The sequence below is a fragment of the Podarcis vaucheri genome, assembly GCF_965113315.1.
Source record: "Podarcis vaucheri genome assembly, chromosome: 4".
Classification (NCBI taxonomy): Eukaryota; Metazoa; Chordata; class Lepidosauria; order Squamata; family Lacertidae; genus Podarcis; species Podarcis vaucheri.
In genome coordinates this window covers 25,887,272-25,908,342 of record NC_138762.1, presented here as the reverse complement: position 1 = coordinate 25,908,342, position 21,071 = coordinate 25,887,272, and the positions used below count along the sequence as shown (strand labels likewise).

At 40.5% G+C, this 21,071-nt stretch overlaps 3 protein-coding genes across 9 annotated transcripts in view; 2 read left to right on the top strand and 1 right to left on the bottom strand.

Annotated features, from left to right (window-relative positions):
* ZDHHC20 (zDHHC palmitoyltransferase 20) overlaps positions 1-4,596 on the top strand; it is a 42,405-nt gene extending 37,809 nt beyond the window's left edge. For both annotated transcript variants that reach the window (XM_082220328.1, XM_082220329.1), the window contains one exon: positions 540-4,596. The gene's annotated coding sequence lies outside the window, so the exon portion shown is untranslated. The remainder of the gene's footprint in view (positions 1-539) is intronic.
* A 2,063-nt stretch (positions 4,597-6,659) lies between these two features.
* On the bottom strand, positions 6,660-9,204 carry MRPL57 (mitochondrial ribosomal protein L57). 3 transcript variants are annotated; one of them, XM_082220370.1, is made up of 3 exons: positions 9,106-9,204; positions 8,634-8,838; positions 6,660-7,069 (listed from the first exon to the last, which is right to left on the bottom strand). In XM_082220370.1, exon 3 carries the CDS (start codon positions 7,065-7,067, stop codon positions 6,753-6,755), a length of 315 nt encoding a protein of 104 aa, XP_082076496.1. In that variant the 5' UTR covers positions 7,068-7,069; positions 8,634-8,838; positions 9,106-9,204; the 3' UTR covers positions 6,660-6,752. The 3 variants fall into 3 exon arrangements, with proteins under 3 accessions (XP_082076496.1, XP_082076495.1, XP_082076497.1); XM_082220369.1 differs by having other exon boundaries at positions 8,697-8,838; XM_082220371.1 differs by lacking the exon at positions 8,634-8,838.
* On the top strand, positions 9,204-20,507 carry SKA3 (spindle and kinetochore associated complex subunit 3). 4 transcript variants are annotated; one of them, XM_082220316.1, is made up of 11 exons: positions 9,204-9,320; positions 9,467-9,557; positions 12,152-12,268; positions 12,585-12,649; positions 13,714-13,879; positions 15,701-16,043; positions 17,115-17,203; positions 18,518-18,684; positions 18,883-19,095; positions 19,244-19,365; positions 20,268-20,507. In XM_082220316.1, exons 3-11 carry the CDS (start codon positions 12,166-12,168, stop codon positions 20,272-20,274), a joined length of 1,275 nt encoding a protein of 424 aa, XP_082076442.1. In that variant the 5' UTR covers positions 9,204-9,320; positions 9,467-9,557; positions 12,152-12,165; the 3' UTR covers positions 20,275-20,507. The 4 variants fall into 4 exon arrangements, with proteins under 4 accessions (XP_082076442.1, XP_082076444.1, XP_082076443.1 ...); XM_082220318.1 differs by lacking the exon at positions 9,467-9,557 and having other exon boundaries at positions 9,210-9,320; XM_082220317.1 differs by having other exon boundaries at positions 9,218-9,548.
* The last annotated feature ends 564 nt before the right edge of the window (positions 20,508-21,071 follow it).

The window sequence follows — 21,071 nt, the reverse complement described above, 5'->3', positions numbered from 1 at the left end:
CAGAATGCATCATCTGCTGTCAGTCATGCTGAGCATGGCTTTAATCTGAACAGATCTAAGACCTGGCACCTGCTTTGAGTTATAGAATTCCAGCAATGAATACGTTGGAAAACGGTGGTGATAAGCATCAGAGCAGTGTTTCTTCAGTGTGGAGTAGCCACGATCAGTTCCCTTGTGTCTGCGATTAGGGGATGAGTTTTATATAGGCTAATTTGAGATACCGCAAATCTATTTCCAAAGCAGATTTAAAGCAGCAGGCAGATTTCACAGAGCAGAAGCCAGTTCCTGTTTGGATAGAAATGTGTTTACAGTGCAGTTGCCAGCATCCCAAGACCAAGCTGATAGAAGTTGTATGAGTGGAACGCAGGTGGCAGCACAGAGACCCCAGGTGGGATTCAGTCATTTTGGGGGAAGCCCTTCGTAAGCAGTAAGTCATGCAAGGAAGTGACATAGATCGAAATATGGAGTAGGTAGCCTTGTCTTTTTTCTATCTCTGTCTTTATGCAGCATTACACTAATGTAATTTGTTTTCCGTATAGGTTTCTACACTACATTTGTGCTTGGATATTACTTAATTTTGTATGGAAGACACTGATATATCAATGGAACAGTGCCAGCATGTTAGCAGGATATGAAAAAACGAAATCCTTGACGGTATCCAGTGGATGCTTATGAGCACTGTTGCATAGCAGAAAGTTTGATGCCTTAAGATTCTTGATGTGCATTTTTGCAACATGGACGTAAGCCACTACAAGGGCCAAATCCTGAAATACCCTGGAAGGATATGAGAGTATGCAAGACTCTTAGAAGTGCAGAAACTATGCATTTTGGCTGCACCGCAGTGGAGGAAACTAATTCTGCAAAGTTGGTGTGAGAAATGCCATGCCAGTGTCATACGGGAGTTTCTTCCATAGCAAGTCTATGGAAGAAAGATGGGGCAGGGGAGGAAAGTGTGAAACAATCATAGAGTACGGCCATTGAAACCGCACAGTACGATTATGTGTCTCAAAGCACTATCTGGTGGACTTGCAGCATGATGCATTTTTGCTTTCTCCACTACCATTATCAGATAACCAGTGGTATTGGTAGGTGTTGCTAAACAGCCAACCCAAGACTCTGGCCTTTTAGTCCTCTCTGATATTGAAGTTCTCTTCCTACAGGCTTGCTTTGTTGCAATACAACATCAGACAAGCAAGGTTTTTCCATTGCATTATTTTTCATTTTTTGCAGAAATAAGGTCCCACTGGCAACATGGTACATTAGTTAGGGAGAATAAAGTTTCCTTGACTTTCTGTTTCTTTAAAGTGCCAATAGTTTAATTTCTAGAATTTGTCTTATTAAGCCATATCAACAATATAATTCAGTAAATTCCTCTCCTTCCTCCCCCCCCCAGATGTTTACCTGAATATTACTTTCAAATCTTTTTGACTGATAATCCCAGCATAAAGATCCCAATTGATCTATCCATCTTCTTTCAGCCCAGCTCCAGAGATCATCCATTTCTTTTTTAAGAGAAAAGAAACAAATATGTACTGTACTTTACGGGACTGGATTTCACAGGGATTTTTACTAGCAAAATTCCTCGAGTAAGATGTGGAAGAATGCACCCAAGGGAGAAAGAGGGTTTGTTTTCTAGTTATCCCTGCTTTGGCATCTCTCCCTCCCACATTCTCACTGACCCTGAATACAAGGCCTAGCCTTTTAAGACACAAATCTTTTTCTGAGCAAGTAATTCTACAAACTACTGTGGGGGCTTAATCTTTATTATCAGTTCACAAGAGGCAGCACAGTACTCGATGCTTGACTCAGAAGAATCCTCATCTCCAGCTGCCCAGCTCTTTAAGCAGAATTCTGGCTTTCAATACTCTTTAAGGAGGAGACCATTGTAGCCACGAAGTTCCGTCTTGGCTCACTGTATGGTGTTAGACTGCCCCATTATTCTACCTTGATGTGTACCTTTTAATTCCCTATCATAAATTGTGTCCAAGCTGCTCATAGTTCGTTAGCTCCATAAAAATATTAAATTCTTCCCAAACCCCTTTTATATAAATTATCCCATGTATGATACAAGTGGAAAAACCGGGATCCAGTTTGCAAATCTTAGGAAACATGGTGATAGTTGGGTGGGGGGAGTTATATTGAAAATAAATTTTGTAGTTTGTAAAATAGTTTAGGATCTTCTTAGATCTCTTAGCTTAGTTTACAAAATGAAGGAAAAGCTAAAATGGTTTGTGCTGTCTTTGTGACCAACCCAAAATCAAGAGCTGGATCCTACACCCTTCCTGTGCAAAATGCATAAATCAAGCTCAGGGCTTTCAGTGCAACTGCTAACCTCACTCTCCATACTCAAGGTAGTGGGATTTCACCCCAACTCCTGCTCTGAAATAGCAGTCGCCACCAGTGCTTCAGAGCACATGGGGGAAATAAGCTTTATGTGGCACAACAGCACCTTGCATATAGCTTCTCCAGGTCAGGTGGGGATGAACGGAGGCAGGTTTGGTTTTTTGTCTTATGTCCCAGCCAGTCCACAGGATGGTCCCACAACTTCTTGCACTAGCTAGGCACTATAGCAGATGGACAGCCCCTTCAGTGTTGACGCAAGTGGGCAGAGGTGCCATGCTCTGCCTTGCTTGTCTCATTCATCATATAGTACCTGCGCTTTGACTCTTAACAGCTTCAGGAAAGGATAGAATGGAATCAAGTATATCTTGGGAGCCAGGCCATAAATTTATGGGTTGCGTTTACCAGTTAGGTCAACTATAGCAGCACATTTCTTATAGTATGTCATATATGTAGAGTACGTAAAATGGGTAACAGGGTTCTCTTTGTAGAGTGTACATAGGAATTAAGGCCCATCTGCACTTAATGTGAATGTTAGAAGTCCACACATTGCTGTTAATGCATTCCCTTTTTTCACTATTGGGGTAATAATTGTCAATATTTAATACTTTATTGATTTGCAGTCCTTAAACCACTTTGAAAAGGTTCCAGAAGAACTCTTCTTCATGGTATCCGTTGTTTAATGTGTAAGTTATCTTGACCAGTATTGAGAAATTATACCAAAGAATATAGTTTGTAAACAGTTTCGTTTTAATTCCAATGCCTTATGAAAGTATTTGCTAGTAAATGACCTCGCATCAGCAGGTCACATTTAAGAATCAATGTAATTTTTAATGCTAGTAAATACAGTTTGCATTCCCTAGCAGACACATTCCTGTTTCAAGAAGCTCCCCTTCCTAGTCACTGAGTTCTGATTCTAGCACAATCTGGCGTTGCTTGCTGGCCACTTTTATGAGTTCAATTTTATGTTACAGATTTGGCGTGAAGTTGTTGTTTTTTAAAACAGCAGCACTTTTTTCTTTTACCAACCACTCTTTTTTCTGGTAGAATAATGCCTTAACAATTGGTATCTACTACTAGAGTCAATCAAGTTCCAAACATCATCTTTATTTTTAATAAGATACCCTAAAACACAATGTGATGTTAGCTCCTGGTTACTTAGCAATACATCTCTTGGCTCTGTGTTGGAAACTTATGCTTTAACTCAGTCTTAATATTCAATATGTATTCTCCAGATCTTAACTTGAATCTTGCAAATGGTAGAAAATGTCTGTCCACATTTACAGAACAATAAGTGAAGTTGAGTTGTAGAAGATCATCCAACAGAGATATGACTACTCATAACTTGGGTCAAGTTAGGACAGCATCAGAACCTTTTTCTTAGTACCCAGAAATTGTAAACACCATCAAATGTACAAGTTACATTATGTTGCAATTCCAAAGTAGTCCCAGAATTCTGGGATTCTACCAGGAAAATTTTATATAAAGTGGTTTAAGGAATGCAGATTTTTCCTTCATTCCTAAATGCATTTACCAGGAAGTCCTATGGGTTTCTGCAGAGATGACATATAAATACATGGTTTAGAATTGCAGACCATAATGCAAAACAGAGAACATCTCTCCACTGTGTCTTCATTTCTTCTGCCCTCGTGTGTAAATTACAAGGCCATAAGAGTGACATCCTTAGTTTATGTCTAGGGCTGCCACAAACTATGTGTTTACCAGTAGGTATGTCAAATACATTGCCCTGTATTTATGACAAAGGTGTATGCAAGGATTTTACTTAAATAAAGGTATATCCACTGTAACTAAGTAAGCTTGCAAATACTCAAATTTAAATTGGTATGAGGTTATTTAGAGGATATATAATGTGAATAATGCATCTGTTTTTTATGTTGCAGATAGGAATATTCCTATGCACAAAGAAAGCATTGCCATTAATACTTTAAAGTGACTTTTTAAACAGACTTTTATAAATAAATTATATATAAAAGAATACAGATCATTTTGCCTGAAATTTTCATGTTTTTATCTGCACCTTGTAATATTTTCATGTGTATTTTTCACCAATAATTTTAAATCATGTTGAGTATTTTATATATCAAAGTGCAGACTTCCATTAATATCTTAAGCATAGCTCCTTTTAAGGGAAAAAGCATAATCTTTAAACCCTTCTTTGCCAAAGTGATGATACATTAAAATGGATTATGACACACTGAATGCAAAAGAAACTAAATAAATACGTTGAAAAAATGAGCTAACTTGTGAAATGCATTTCTAATTGGTGCAAGTGATGAAGATACAATTTCAATTCTCTTTTATGTGTGGGTATAAATGCGTGGGGACATCACTTGGGAAGAGGGGCTTTAAACGTTAGTTGGGGCTATCTCTCATGTGTCAGGCCAATTAAATAAAGATAACAGTGGGCAGATGTTGCCAGAGTTCACCTCCTTTTTGGGTCCCCACACTTGGCTCTATTTTGCCTGGAAATGTTAGCTAGTAAGGGCTAACAAATTAGGACAGGATACATTTCACAGGTCCCATTGACACTATACTTGAGATGGAAGTGTCCCAGCCCAAAGCATGGATCACTGTTGCCTACCTCTGTCCCTGATAGGTTGCTGCTAGAAAGTATGCTACCACTGAGGACACACAACATGACAAAGCTAAAATAAACAAACACTCTCAAGATACACTTCCGGGGAAGGAGCCGTCGCAGGTTAGTCACCTCTCTCGGGAGCTCCCCAAAGATGTAATTAAGTGGTAACTAACGGTGGAGGATTATGTGTCATTTTTGTCTCTGCTGAACAGACAACATTTGGATTAATTCCTGGATGTTCTTGATGGATTGCTTGCTGATGTGGGATCGAGAAATCCTATTGGACGGGTGAGTGACCAGGAGTGGGGAAAACGACAACATTGCCCAGGCACTGCTAAAGATCTCTGGAGGTCAATCTTCTAGGAAAAGACATAACCATACCTCCTTTCTTTAGTTACGGTATATCTGAAACTACTATAAATCAGTAAAGAAATTAAAGAAACTACTCCTTTGTCAGTAAAAATGTCAATTTGAAATACGACCCTAAAGCTGCCATTAGAAGAGAAGTCATTGAAAGACTGAAGGCAAAATTGTTTTTTTCCCCAGGAAGTATCTAGTTTGTTTCAAGGAAAGTATACAGCTGTTTATAACATGCACCTGCTTATAACAGAGAAGAGAATCTCTAAGAAGTGTCTATGTTCTTGTGCTGTTATATCTTTGATCCTCCGTTTCACAAGTGATTGCATTGACAGTAATGAAAATTAATGGTTGCTGCTGCGCTCGCAGTAGGAAGAATGGAATGCTAAAGATGTGGTTAGGACTGTACTACTAGCAGCACCCAAGATTGCAAGTATGTTAAGAAATAATCTATTAACTGTGGCAGGCTTTCAAAAATTATTTGATCAACAGAGAAAGCAATTAAAAATGGGAGATGCAGAAAATGATAATGGGCAAATCACTGAGTAAAGTGGAGGTGGGTGTGGAATTACAGCTCCTGGGGAAAAATACTGGAGATGGTTTGCTACATCAGGAGGAAGGTTTTACACAGATTGCTGAAAAGTCACAGCTCCTGGGAAAAATTATCAAGGATCATTTGTCAGCCCTAGAGGATGGTTTATTGCTGATGCTGGAAGGAGTGCAACAAATGTAATGCTGGAAGGCGATGGAATTCATGGAAGGAGGACTCTGTGTATAACTTGGAATCATCTCAGAAGATAAAGTGATCATGCTTCCTGCAATACTTTTTGGGGGGGAAAGAATGGAAATACAGGAAATTGAAAGAAAAAAATGGCAAGGACTGAAGACCATGGCAACAGGAAATGGAATTGGAAGATACAGGAACTTTTGGGGGAGTACGAATTAATGTCTACTTGTGATTAATTGTGGACATTGTCATATAAATACAGTAAAGAAATTCATGAGGAATAAAGAATAAGGACTGAACTGTCTTTTAAAATCTGGTGGTAAAGTTGTGAGGGTGGGCCGGAGGAAGATTAAGGCCGACTCTTACTTTTAATAATAATTGGAGAACCTCTTTTGGACTTCTAGGATGGGAAGGGAAAGGAATGAAACTTAGATGCCTGGATTTAACACTGGGAAAATAACACCTAGAAGGAACGAATAACTGGACATTACTTTGGATTGAACACCAGATTATTACGAGAAACTTTTGCAGGCACAACTTGCGGAGAGAGGGTATCCTTTCTAGGCAGAATAGCATTACCAAAGTTTGGAAGAAAAAGAACACCTGTAACTTGGAATGAGCACTGAGACTGAGAGCTGAAGAGTAATACATTTATTTACAGGCCTTCTTACATAACTGGTGGTTGCCACTGTCAGCAATTGCAAGCAGTCCAGCTGAACGCCAAGTTTTTCAAGCTTCTGTCCATTTCTTGGTCACATTAAGGTGACCCAGATGTTCTGTAGCATACTTATGCTCTGGAAACTTAGCTTTTTCTGCAGCTATTGCTCTTTCCCGCCATAAACGTCTGCGTTCTGCATTGTGGCGATGCTCCTGGTCTTTTGTCATGTATGGCCGGCTCAGCCAATATTCATTTTCAGCTTCCCTTTCCAGCCTCTTAATGATACCCTGTTTCATTATCTCTGTAACGAACCTCGGCCGTCTGTGTTTACCAATCCACTGACTCCCAGGAATGCGGTTTCGAAGCCGTGCTATGGTCAGAAACATACCTTTAACAGCAAAGGAGGTTTAACATTAATTACTTGAATATTCTTCAATCAAATACAAGAGGTCAATATTATTTACAGTTAGCAGCTAGAACCCATGGCTATGATGAATTAGAGAAGCTCACTTCTAGCTTGAGACATCAATGTGTACACCTATCTCATATAGGATTTTTGGCAATCATCCGTGTGTCAGAGGCTGCAGGGGTCTTTCTCCTGATTTTTGATAATGTGTAAGTAGAGGACAGAATGGTGCAGCTTTTGATTCCCACAAAGGCACCCTTCCCTTCCCTTCCCTTGATTCCCTTCAGTTAACGGAAAATCCAAGTGAGGCTACACTGAGCAGGGATTACATTCTTGGGGTAGCACCTCATATGCAAAAACTCCTATACTTGAAGCACCCTCATATGAGCAATCTTGAATGTGAAGAAAGACAGCTTAGTTTTAAGCTCTCTGCCTTGCTTCCTGGGCTCCAGGAGGCTCTTGCAGACAGTCCAAGTTCCTGGAGATTTTGTGAGAAAAAAGTATCATGAAATCTCCAGGAGATCTCAGATTCATGTGAAGAGACACAGGAGTACAGTGGTACCTTGAGTTACATATGCTTCAGGTTACAGACTCCACTAATCCAGAAATAGTACCTCGGGAACAGAGATTGTGCTCCGGCGGCACGGCAGCAGCAGGAGGCCCCATTAGCTAAAGTGGTGCTTCAGGTTAAGAACAGTTTCAGGTTAAGAACGGACCTCCGGAACGAATTAAGTACTTAACCCGAGGTACCACTGTATAATATAATCCCCCCGCAAAGTATCCACAGATGAAAATAGTCACTCAGTTGAAACCCGTCTCTCCCTGTACCAAAGATCACCACACTTTCTATTACTGATTGCTCTTGTCAATTAAACTATTCTTAACTCCATTTTCAGGGCACAAAGCGGCTTACGTTACTCTAAATGCATGAAATAAAATAACAAAAACGCAGCAGCATCCAAATAGTTTTTTTCAAGTACCGTACAGCACAACTCAGCAAATCAGACACACAAAAAAACCCAGAAGAAATATTTATTTTAAAGACCACCAGCAGTGAGGGATTGTACCCTGGGGATGTAGTTCTAAAGTGTAGGACCACCACCGATAAAGCCCTGTCCCTATATCTCACAGGAAGCCTAGGGAAGCCCTCTACCACCTACAAGCTGTAGAAAGTAAACTCTGAAATGCACAGCGCTGCAAACCTCTCACGCTGCTGAAATTCCTAGTCCTGGAAATTTAGAGGTGGTTTATTCAAACAACACTTTTGAGAAGCAAGGCAACCCCCACACTCCCATTTCTTGCTGTAAGGCAAGTGTGGAGGTTGCCCTACATCTCAAAAGCGTTGTTTGAAACACCCCACACTCCACACGCTGGAAGAAGCATGTGAGCTGCTTTGGCTCCCCACCTCCACCCACTCATGGGGAATGAAATCCTGCTTTCTGTCTTGACCCTGTTCCCTTGCCCATCGCCTGATGCCACCAATGATATCAGGTGATCAGCAAGGTGTGCATGATGGGGGGGGAGGGAAATGGCCCCATGGACAAACCTGGACGTCCTTGAGGGCCAGAGGATCCCCACCCCCTACGGCGACACTTCCCTGGAGGCTCACCTGGAGCGTGTGAAAGGACTGTGACCCGAGTTCAGTTCCAGCAGCGGAAAACAACGCCTCTGCTGCCTAAGGTGCGTCCTCCGCTTTAATGCTACGCGTTTGCTTTTTGCGCCTGGGCTTCGGCTGGTAAATCTTGGGAGCTCTAGTAACAAGAAGAAAAAGCAGCAGATCTGACACGTCTGAAGTGCTCCCATCCCGGGATGGGATGGCAACTAGCCCCTGCCTCCTTCCACTGCAATTCTATCAATGCCTACCAGCCACCTTGGGCAGCTTCTCGGTGTCCCGCCCGCTTCCTCTTGCCGCCGGTTTAGAGGGGAACCGTTTCCCCCGCCCCACACCTGCTTCACCGCCCCTCCGCTCTGCCCGCCCGTCCCCGCAACCCCTTTCCCGCTGCTCCTCTTCAACTCACCGGTCACAGGTCCGCCCGTCCCACCTCGGCAGGGAAAACAAAATGGCGCCGCCCGAAAGGTTCGTCCGTGCTTCAGCCTCAAAACTCTCGCGAGAGTAAGGAGGCGTGGAAAGGGAGCAAAAGCGGGGCTGGCTCGCTTCCCAGCTGACCAACCGTTGAGCTGGCAGATTCAAACGTCGAGGCGGGAGAGGGGGGTGTGCCGTGAGAGAAAAGCGGTAGGTGTTGGAGACAGAGAGAGATTTAAAGGAGCAATTCCCCCCCCCCCCGTTTGCTGGTCTTCAAAAAGGTCTCTTTTACTGGGCAGGAGTCTGCGCGCGTCTGTTTCCCGCCCCCCTCACCGTTTTATTGTTCCTGCCCGTAGGGAGAGGGGTTGTAAATACGTGTTAGCGAGCGGTCGTGTGGAAGAAGGCAGAGAAGTTACAGGTACTCTAGACTCCCCGAGCGTGGCAACGGTAAGGCTCCTTTTTGTCTTCTGCACCTTTCAGGTTTTTCTTTAAAACGTGGGGAGGGCAAGTTTTGGAAAGCCTTAATAGTGGTTGTTCATCATCATCAGTTTTTTTTAGGGTAGCATCTTAAAAAGCAGAGACATCACCTTGCCAAAAAGCCCCTATAGTTAAAGCTATGGTTTCCCCAGTAGTGATGTATGGAAGTGAGAGCTGGACCATAAAGAAGGCCGAAGAATTGATGCTTTTGAATTCTGGTGCTGGAGGAGACTCTGGACTGCAAGAAGATCAAACCTCTCCATTCTTAAGGAATCAGCCCTGAGTGCTCACTGGAAGGACAGATCGTGAAGCTGAGGCTCCAATACTTTGGCCACCTCATGAGAAGAGAAGACTCCCTGGAAAAGACCCTGATGTTGGGAAAGATGGAGGGCACAAGGAGAAGGGGACGACAGAGGACGAGATGGTTGCACAGTGTCCTCGAAGCTACCAGCATGAGTTTGACCAAACTGCGGGAGGCAGTGGAAGACAGGAGAGCCTGGCGTGCTCTGGTCCAGGGGGTCACGAAGAGTCTGAGAGTCTGACATGACTAAACGATTAAACAACAATTCTCCCAAGGTGGATGCAATGCATCAATACAGTGGTACCTCAGGTTAAGTACTTAATTCGTTCTGGAGGTCCTTTCTTACACTGAAACTGTTCTTAACCTGAAGCACCAATTTAGCTAATGGGGCCTCCTGCTGCTGCCGCGCCGCCAGAGCCCGATTTCTGTTCTTATCCTGAAGCACTATTTCTGGGTTAGCGGAGTGTGTAACCTGAAGCGTATGCAACCTGCGGCGTATGTAACCTGAGGTACACCATTAAGCATTCTAAGGTTTAAAATACATTAAAATACACCATTAAGCATTCTAAGGTTTAAGTGTGGTAATATAGATACAGAGTTTAGCAACATTAAAATAACAGCAGCATGTAAAACGGTTCTTTTTATATGACAACTGGAAGGCGTGTTCTTGGATAGTGAGGTTACTAGGGGAGAGTTATCTTCAAAATCCATTAGGGAGCTTCCAAAGCATCTGGCTGGCCCTAGTATGCTGGACTGAAGAGGCCTTGGCTTGATCCACATTTTTAAGGATTTATAAAATGCTTAACATGAAATATAAAAACATAATTGCAAAGCATATCAAAAGTCATTAATGATAGATTGTATTGGCCATGGGCTAAAGTAATAATTAGCTGGAGGAAGGCCTGAGTAAAAAACAGAGGTTTGAGTAGATGTCCAAAGCACAGGGCAATAGGTGCCTGTCTAATCAAGGAGGGGACAGAATTTAATAATATTTGTACAACCATACTGAAGGCCTTGTCAGTAGCTGCACGCTGAGCACTTCCATCTTTTGAGTGTAGAGATATAGCGGTCAAGGTGATCTACAAAAAAGTCTGGACCTGAGTTGTCTAGGACCTTATAAAAAAGTTCAGTCTTGCAGTGCAGTGCCTACTCAGAAGAAAATTGGTTTCAGTGGATCTTACTCTCAGGAAACTGAGAAGTACTCAAGGACCACCTCTGCCCATATGAGAGGTCTGGAGGGTAGCAGCATGAGAACGGGTCTTTTCAACTGTGGCTTCCTGCTAGTGAAATGCGCTTTCCAGGGAGGCTCACCCGGCACCTTTATTAAATACCTTCAGGCGGCAGGCAAAAACGTTTCTCCATAACCTGGCCTTTGGCTATTGTCTTTTAATTGTGTTTGTATGTAAAATACATAACATGTTTTTTATGTTCTTGTTTTGTATTTTTATGTTGTGAACCGCCCTCTGAAGGGTGGTATACAAATATAATAACTAATAATAAAATAATATTTGAATCTGTTTAATTAAATAATCACTGCCATTTATTCTTTATAGAAGGGCTAAAAGTACTGAGCAAAGTTAAAATGCACAGTCCCTGGCCTAAGGCTCACAAATTAGAATGCAGTTGTATAGCTTAGATTGGCTACAATATTCCATGCTTTATTCTGTAATAACATCATTTGTATATGGCATAGTAAAAGAGGCAACAAAGCACACTAGCAAGCTGTAGCTACAGCTGGTTGCTTTTTGAGGAAGATATTCTTTGAATTATTAGGGTGATGGCTTCTCATAAAATTCTCATAAAAAGTGTTCTTTGGTACTTTATTTCAAAGGGAATGGAATTTCACTTCAACTTGAATACAAAAATTATAGTTATCAGTGATAATAACACACACAAACACAAAACTGTCGTATTTCTTATGCACTGAAAAGTCTCAGAAATGTCAGACCTTTGTGGGTGTTGTATCAGTGGTAGCTAATGACAACACACACTATCCAGCAGTGTATGTGACACAAATTTATTTTGCTGCAGGTGTTCCTTGGATTAAACTGATTGTGAGGAAAGTCTCTTGCAAAACAACCAAATTTCCCAATGCTGAGCTGTTAAAACTTTATTTATTTATTTATTTATTTATTTATTTATTTATTAATTATTATTATTATTACTCTTCTGTGGCTTGTGTTCTGCCTATTTGTTGAAAAGTTGCTCTGTATTCTTTCTGCAAATTATGCCAATAGCAATAAAAACCTGCTGCGTTGTCTAGGGTTTTCCTTCACTATGGACATCAGCGGCATGTTCTTCAGCAAACTGCGAACCTTAGCGGTCACTGTGGAAAAAGAGGCCGAGCAGCTGAAGCAGATTTTTCAGAGTGAGGACACAGGTAAGGAAGACCCATGAAACTAAAATAAAAAATACATGTTATTTTATTATTTATTGTATTTTACATAGTACTCTATGGAATTCAAATTGTAATACAATAAAATATAAGAAATAAAATTGTAATTAAAAATCATACAGCATCTAGCACAGTGCATTGCTACAATGAGGTGGAAAATGGTCCAGCAAGACCATTAGTGGTTTTTTCAAATTGTCCGTAGGAAAAATAGTTTGGGAACTGCTGTCCTGCAGAATATCTTAAAGATACTGAATTGTGTTTTCTTTCTAAATCCATTTTCATTTAAAAACATGGCTTGAAGAGTTTGAAGAAGATTCACCAATGAGGTACTTACACGAACTGTTCTCTGAAGTCAGAACACTAAAGGTACTTTTGATCCATTCTCCACAACCCCTGCCCCACCTTTTAAAACTCTTGCTGTAATTTCACTGGTTATGTATTAGGTATGCCAAGTTCTAATTCACTGAAATTCTAAAGAAAGAGCTAGCCATTATTGGTTCTAGTCCTACCCGGTACGACTCAAACCAATGGCTTCAAGTTACAAGAAAGGAGATTTCCAGCTAAACATCAGGAAGAAGTTTCTGACAGTAAGAACTGTTTTACAGTGGAAGGGACTGATCTCTCCTTCCTTGGAGGTTTTTAAGCAGAGGTTGGATGGCCATCTGTCATGGATGCTTTAGCTGAGATTCCAGCATTGCAGGGGGCTGGACTTGATGACCCTTGGAATCCCTTCCAACTCTACAATTCTCTGATTCTATGCGCTCTGAAATAAAGGACTAAATGTAAGCATGAAGATAAGTCCTGCTTGGTAGTGAATGTTTTACATTTATGCATTTATGAAGTAAGTCACATTAGGAGTGAGGGGTAACGTTTGTTTGTTTTCTTCCTGTGTGTTAGCTATGATCCTAAATATGCAGAAAAATTAAAACACTTCTGTTAAGCTTGCACCAAATTATCCATCAGTGATATACAATGTTGGCTCTAATCCTCCAAAAGCATGTGGAGGAATACTGTATTTTTCGCTCTACAAGACACACTTTTTCCCTCCTAAAAAGTATGAGGAAATGTGTGTGCGTCTTATGGAGTGAATGCAGGCTGCGCAGCTATCCCAGAAGCCAGAACAGCAAGAGCGGTCACTGCGCAGCGATTCCTCCTGCTGTTCTGGCTTCTGGGATTCAGATTTTTTCCCCCTTGCTTTCCTCCTCCAAAAACTAGGTGCGTCTTATGGTCTGGTGCATCTTATGGAGCGAAAAATACAGTATATCATTTATATTTTGTAGAAGAATTGTTTCCCTTCGTTTAAAAAAAGAACCTTTGTTGCTGCTTTTGTTGGCAATAATAAAAAACTGATGTCATAATCCTGCCATACTGCTTGCTGACCTATACAAACTTCAGTATTGTCTAAAGATAAACTTTTTTTTAAATTGAAGAGTGATGCTGATAATACTCTTTGTAAGAGTTCTTCAGAAAGAGATGCTACATATTATTTCTTGAAAGCCACTAAAGTTTTGATGAAACGAACTTCAACAGATCTTGGGAAAATAAGAGACTTCTTCCAGAAATATGGCTACAAACCCATTGTTGGCAAGGATACAGGTAACTCTGAATATATTCCACATTTCACTTATCGCTGTATGTGCATTTTTAAAATTAAAGAACGTATTGGGTGTTTTAACAGAATGCAACAGAAGCTTTCAGCTTGGAAATTGCTAATACTTTTGTTGCATACTCACTCCAGTCATCCTCCTTTTTTATTCTAGTGTAAAATGTGCTTAGAATCCTTTTAATTAAAAGCTCTGACTAATGTAACTGCTATATGCCTCTTAAGTACTGAAGCTGTGGAAGCTATATGCTTTAATGTAATTCTTTAATATACTTCCCAGGCTTCTGCCCACGTATCGCTTGCTGTGTTAAGATTTGCGTAATAAACCTTCCATCCAGTTGCAGATACTGCCCACATTGAATTGCTTTCAGTGGTGTTTGCATTCAAGTGTACATCCATATTCTGGTATAGTTAGTCAGGTTTAGTTTTCTTTCTTTTTTTAAGCTGCATTCGAACGGTAGAGTTCCTTGTTTCCTAACTATGCTTACGAGCTCTGGAGTACATTATGTACAGTGGTGCCCCGCAGGTCGAATGCTTCGCAAGACGAAAAACCCGCTAGACGAAAGGGTTTTCCGTTTTTCGATGCGCTTCGCAAGACGAATTTCCCTATGGGCTTGCTTCGCAAGACGAAAACGTCTTGCGATTTTTTCCGCTCCCCCCCCCCTTTTTTCTAAGCCGCTAATAGCCTTTTCGCCGCTAAGCCTTTAATAGCCGCTAAACCGCTAATAGCGCTAATCCGCTAATAGGGTTGCTTCGCAAGACGAAAAAACCGCTAGACGAAGAGACTCGCGGAACGGATTATTTTCGTCTTGCGAGGCACCACTGTACCTCCTCACTGCTATTTCTTCCTATTATCCATGAAATTCCACTCCTCTTCTATTGTTTGCTATACCATTATTAAATAGTATATTATCAATCCTCACAATGGTATATTATTATTAGTAGTAACTAGGCTTTCTTATAATTTCTCTTATAATGAGTTTGAACTAGGATTTTAATTGAGTTTGCAAAGCTTGACTACAAGAGAACAGGGTGGATAAAAATAAATGATTTTCTTTTTAAAAAACTGATTTTTTAAAATTAAATGCTTTTGGAGAAAAAAATCATTCTAAAGATAGTTTTCTATTTAAGTTATAGTCCAAAGGCTATTCATCAGAAAATAAGTATTTGTTTTAAGTTTTTCATGTGTGCTAAAACTCAGTCTAAGATTTATTTATTTTTAATTGTTTAACCACATCAGTTAACAAACATGGATACATATGCTATAATGTTATTGTTTCAGTTAAATAAATTGTTTAAATTGTTATTAAGGAAATGATTATTTTTCTCCTCCCAATAAAGTACGGCAGAAAAGTTGTCCAAATATAAACAGTTAACTTATTAAACCTCACAATGATTTCATAACTATCTGTCTATGTATTTCTAATAGTATAACCAAATCAGTAATTTTTGATGTAACTGTAAAAACTACTCTGAAAATTTATTATTCCAAAAATGAAACCTTCATCTGATTGTAAATATTAAGATAATACCTGCAAGAATTAGTCTTTTTGTAAAAAAGAAAAAGGGAAAAGATGATTTAAATCAAGTCTTGCTGACTAGTGATTTAAATCGATTTGATTTAAAACAAATCCACCCTACAAGAGAATCTGCTAAATATTAAACCATAACCATGTATTAACAACGGAAATTCAGCTAATACTCCTGATCTCCTTCAATTGAGAGATCAGAAATGTGGAAATGGCTATGAGCAATTCAGTCTTTTTAAAAAGTTGGTTATTTTTGAAACTAAGCAGTTAATCTTTTTAATAAAGAAAAACAGGATGAAGCTGAAATTAACCCTGAGTCTACATCTGCTGAAGAAGAGCCCAAAATCCTTGATTTTCCTGAACAATCATCTGCACATCATGCTCTTCTGCAAATTCCACAGCTTTCAGATTTTGGGCTTTCAAAATATGCTCTCCCAAGTACTTCAGGCATCTTGCATAATCAGCCCACATATGCACAGAAGGAGGAACCGAGAGTGGATTATTCTGAGCGTTTATCACCCAAGGCAGAACAGTTTCGTATCTATGGGTATAAAATGGGTTTGAATGATGATACCACAAGTTTAGTGGTAGATCAAACTATCTTCCTACTCAATCCCAAAAACAGTAGGTAAGTGACATCCTTTGAGAGTTCCAAAAATACATGGGTTCTCATTTCTGTCTAATGACACGTTCCATCCTTGAGGTGATCGGCCAGCAGATTTGCAGATTTTGTGTGCACACAAATATTTAGTGGGAGGAGGGTGAGACTTGCTGCTAACCTCTAATGGTACCATCATTTTAGAGCAGTAGTCTTCAACCTTTTCTGACTCAGAACTGCACCCCCCTCCCCGTTTTAACCCAAGTATGCACTTGGAGACTCATTTCTTTAAAACCATGTTTATACGGTGCTGGTACTGCTGTTGCAATCTCTTGAATCAAGCTGCGCCCAAGTAGTGGGTTCTGACCCCCCAGCTGGAAGACCAATTAACCATTTACTCTTTTTTTAAAGATTTTTTAATTCTGCCTTTTGTACAAAACACTTTCAGCTAATGGTTTCCAGTTGTTGTCTTTTAAAAAAAGAAAATGCACAAAATAACTCCATCCCCTCCCGGACGCCATCAATAGTAACCTAGCACTGGGGAGAAGAAAAGCAAGCCCCCATCTCCCCATCCAACCTGGACATACATACATCTCTGTGATGGGACTGAGAGTTGAGCTATCAGAAAAGATGGCCGCAAGTGTGGGTGACGGATCTGTCATGAAAGAGGGAGAGTAGAGAAGGGCATCTCCTTGAGCCTCCTTAATAAACTGCAGTCTCCCAAATATTTGAGTGCATGTACTTTGTAAAGTTCCCATCCAAGAAGCTTGCGGTCTATAATTCAACACAGGAGGAATGGGATGGAAATGGAGACCGGGGTAAACAGGGAAAATGTGTCTATTTTATTTTACTTGTGCTTAAGTTTGTTCTCCTCTGCCCATTCACAATTACTGAAAAGAGAAGGGAGTTGATGAGGGAAAGGCACAGACGTGTCAATATGAACTTCCTTTTCACCAACTGACTGTAGAGAAGTTCTCTAGCCATAGTTTTTGCCACAGCACTCAGTGCATAGGGCTTTGGGATCATAAACACAGTATCCCTTCTTTTCTAGAATTAGGCACTCTCTTATATGATGTGACTATATTTTTGTCTTATCCTTAGGCAAGCTAATAATAAACCGAGTGAATCTGCAGTGGAATTGGAATCAAACAAGAACCTAGCTACACCTAATCAAAAGAACAAATTTTGTGGTAAGCCCTGTGTATTCAAATTAGGCTAGTGATTTCTTTTCCGTAAGGAACCATTCAAATACCCTAGGCTTGTAACTAAAGAGATTCCAGAGTATAGGGTCTGAAGGCATGTGAGGCTGCTACCTAGCTGGAACTTGGCAGATCTCCTGGCAACATGTGTGCCATGGGGGTCTGTGAGCTATAAGAAATGTAATGAAAGTAAAGAGTTATCCAAAGGGAGCCTGTGGAGGCCTGGTTCCAGGGATATTCCAGGCTCTCTCAATCAGTTTTCTTTAAAAAGAAGTAATAGTCTTTCTTGTGTGAGCCTTTGCATATTTACTCAGAAGTCAGTCTCATTTTAATAGAGCTTATTCCCTAGAAATTGTGTTTAGAATTGCAGCCTAATAAGTAAATCTGTTCTTCCAGTGTTTTGACCAATCGGTACAAAGAAAATTACTGGGAAACGCATTTATTTAGAAATTGAATAAAAATATTTTTAATTGATATTTCATACAGTTGAATAACTTACATCATCTTGGGCTATCCAAATATAGGTTGAAGCTGTTCTGCACCCCCTGCCCTTAAAAACCTTTATATACTGCCTTTCTGTCTAGAAAAAGGTTCAAGGCAGCTCACAAGTTTCATAAAAACAGTCTAAGAAAAACAAAGAACAGACAGAATGAAAGCTGAAATAAAATCTAGTAAGCAGCTCCAATTTAAAGCCAGGAGCAAAACAAAACAATTGCCTATTCAACACGCCTAAAGGCTGCTGGAATGAAAAATGTCTTTGACTTCATTCGGGAAGGGGATAGGTTCTGGAGCCTAGAGGCAACCAGCTACACGATATACCACCATCAGTTGAACATCAGAGGGTGGCCCTAGTTGATATTGAAGGAGGTGGCAGCCCTTTGGATAATTTGTTCTCAAGGCGGGCACCATGTTGGCTGCCCCGGCCTAAGGTCATATCCAGTACATTGAATTTGGCCTGGAAATGGACCAGAAACTACTGAAGTGGGTATGAACTGAGAGAGTGATGACAATTTATCCTGATAAGGAGTTTCAGAATTTGGGAAAACTTGTTTCTGGCAATCTGATTTCATTATCAGAATGTAACTGTTCAGAGGCATATATCAAATTCTGCTATGCAGAAAGGCCAAAAGCTTGCATTCACCAGTGATGAAAGTTTCTATTGCATTCAGATATAAATCACTGGGTCCAGTGAGAACTCTTCATTCATGGAAGTGTGGTCCTCAGTTCTGCATTTTCATCCTTTTACGCCTGAATTTGTAGACTCACTATCTGTGTGAAATTGCCAATCATATACTGTGTTTTCAGATGACGATTATATGGCTTCACCCGCTGCACCCGAGTTCTGCACACCTGGCTTGAAGATTCCCAGCAGAAAGGATGCCATATCCCCAGAGAGTAATAAATTGGATGCCTCTAATCATATGACAGAAACGTCTCTTCCAGATACAGAGTCTCTGATAACAAAACCTAAAGTAAGCACTGAGTTTTTATTTTGTAAATGAAATGGGTCTCTTAATGGGACTTCTGCACCATGCTGTACTCATAGGAAAGGCTTTTAACAATGAAGATCTTCAAAGGATGTCTTAACTGCATGATTTTTAAAATAAAATAAAAAGTCCTTGTATTTCATTATCTGAACATTGCAATTCTTTGGGTCTTTTTCCTTACAGCAAACATGTGTCCCAAATAATACAATTGTTGGATATGGCACTGTTCCACCTGTCCCTCATTCAGACAAGTATCTGGAGTGTCTTGAACCACCTTCAGCAGCACTGGATAGGCTTGAAGAACTGCCTCCTCCAGAAATATCAGATTACAGTAGCCTGTTCAGTTCTCCTCCTCCTCCTCCTGAAATAACCGTGATTCCAAGGCAGATTTCTCAGGTGAACAAGTTAAACCTTCCTGCTGCTAATGCAGATTTTGACATTTTTGCCAGCAAATTGTTTTCCTTATGCGTGGAAAGTATAAAACTTGGAAAGGTCCACGCTTCTCTAACATAATCTACTTAATTATTATTATTATTCGTTACAGATCTTGTCAAAATACAATCCAAAGGTAGAAGCCTACAGATCGCTGGAAAAGGGGACTCGTGTAGGAATTGCTACGCAGTTTGAAAAACAGTCTGTTCTTGATACTGGGAACAAAGAAAACAGGTGAGATTTGAGCATGAGGTATTCCACACACACCCCTGGCTTTTCCAGACACTCAGTGGAAGTAGCATTATACTATGTGCAGGTATATGAGGCACTCGCTGCCCCGTGCGAAGGCCTGGAATTAGTAGGTAGATTTGTGGCATGGTGTCCAAAGAACAGGACCCCTACTCATCCCTGCCTCTTGCTGTATATGTGGGTTGCACCCAGCCACAATTCCAACCCACCACATGGCATCAATGAAAGCTAGCTGGGAACTCTCCTGCAGCCAGTCATAGTTCTTGGAAACACTGTGTGGATCTGGAGCTACTGCCAATATCTTGTTGAAGTTTTAAGATTCAGTATATATTAAGAACAGCTCTGGATCAGGCCAGTGGCCTGTCAAGCCCAGCATTCTGTTCCCACAGTGGTCAACCAGATGCCTATGGGGAAGCCCAAAAGCAGGATTTGAGCATAACAGCATTCTTCTGACTTGAGATTCCTTGCTGCTGGCATTCAGAGGCAAACTGCGGCTGACACTGGAAGTAGAACATAGCCACTGAGAGCCTTATCAGTGTCTAATAGAAAGGAGGACAGACTGAAAGGTGGGATTGGGCTAATTGAAAATCCCATTACTCAAATCAGCTCTCGTTGCCTGGGCATGACCCACATTTATTGGAGGAATAGGTGAACAGGAGTTCAAAGGCTGGTAAAGAAGGAATGCAATGTGTTTCCACTTTCAGACTTAGCAGTTCAATAGAAGAGTGAATTTTTAGACATTAAAAAAACAAAAACCAAGATGGCTGTCCTTTAGTCAAGACCCCTATGAAATGAATACAAATGGGCATGTTTCAATGGAAGTCACTTGAACATGGTGCCAATATTATAATTTAACTGCTTTGTTTGTTTTTCGATTACATTTGCAGAAAGTAATATGGATGAAGGCTATGACTTGGCTTTTTAGAGGCTGCTATAATGAAGATTGTCCAGCAAACTCCATGGGAAAATATCAGAATATTTATTTCTAACCGTTTGGCAACCAGTTTAACTAAAACTATAGTCTCTTCTTTCATTTCCCCAGAGATCCCCAAATACATTATGAAAACCTGTATCTCCATGCTAATGGAAGTTAGGACTGCATTTATTAAATATTTGTTTAAATTCTGCTTGTGAGCTGATACGTAAGGATTGTAGATGCGAGGGGGAAACAGTTAAGAGTGGTCTACTCTGCTGCCCGGCTCTTAAACTAATTTGATCTTTGAATCCACCCTCCCCCTGCCTGCAAATTTTCTGCATATTTTTAGGACTGCGGGAGTTGCCATTGTGGTTTTTTAAATTTGATATTTTTTTTATTAAAAAAAGTTAGATGGAACATTCAGGATTGTAAGTGTTCATACTTAACCATGGTCTGTTACCAATGTTTCAACATAGTATTAAGAAGGCATCCACATATGTGCTGTAGAGGGGATCCTGGAGCAGATTTGAGAGGCTGCAGAAGTCCCAGTGTACAATACCCCATATTTTTGTTATGGGCAAAACCCCCACTAACGTTCCAACTAAAGCAATCCTGTTCTATCATGATTGAGAATGTTTTCAATTTTATAGCAAGCAATTCATGAGAGAATCACATCTTCAGTCTACAGCATGTGATGTAATGTCTAGACAAAAGGACAGGTGGGCAAGCAAGCAACCGCAAAACTTCCAGCTTTTGTTTTTGATAGCAACTGCTA

Excerpts from the sequence above, each read along its gene's own strand:
- SKA3 (XM_082220316.1), top strand. The coding sequence starts at position 12,166 with ATGGACATCAGCGGCATGTTCTTCAGCAAACTGCGAACCTTAGCGGTC. Across the intron at positions 16,044-17,114 it reads CTCAATCCCAAAAACAGTAG|GCAAGCTAATAATAAACCGA; the intron begins GTAAGTGACATC and ends TCTTATCCTTAG. Across the intron at positions 18,685-18,882 it reads CTCTGATAACAAAACCTAAA|CAAACATGTGTCCCAAATAA; the intron begins GTAAGCACTGAG and ends TTTTCCTTACAG.
- MRPL57 (XM_082220370.1), bottom strand. The coding sequence starts at position 7,067 with ATGTTTCTGACCATAGCACGGCTTCGAAACCGCATTCCTGGGAGTCAG.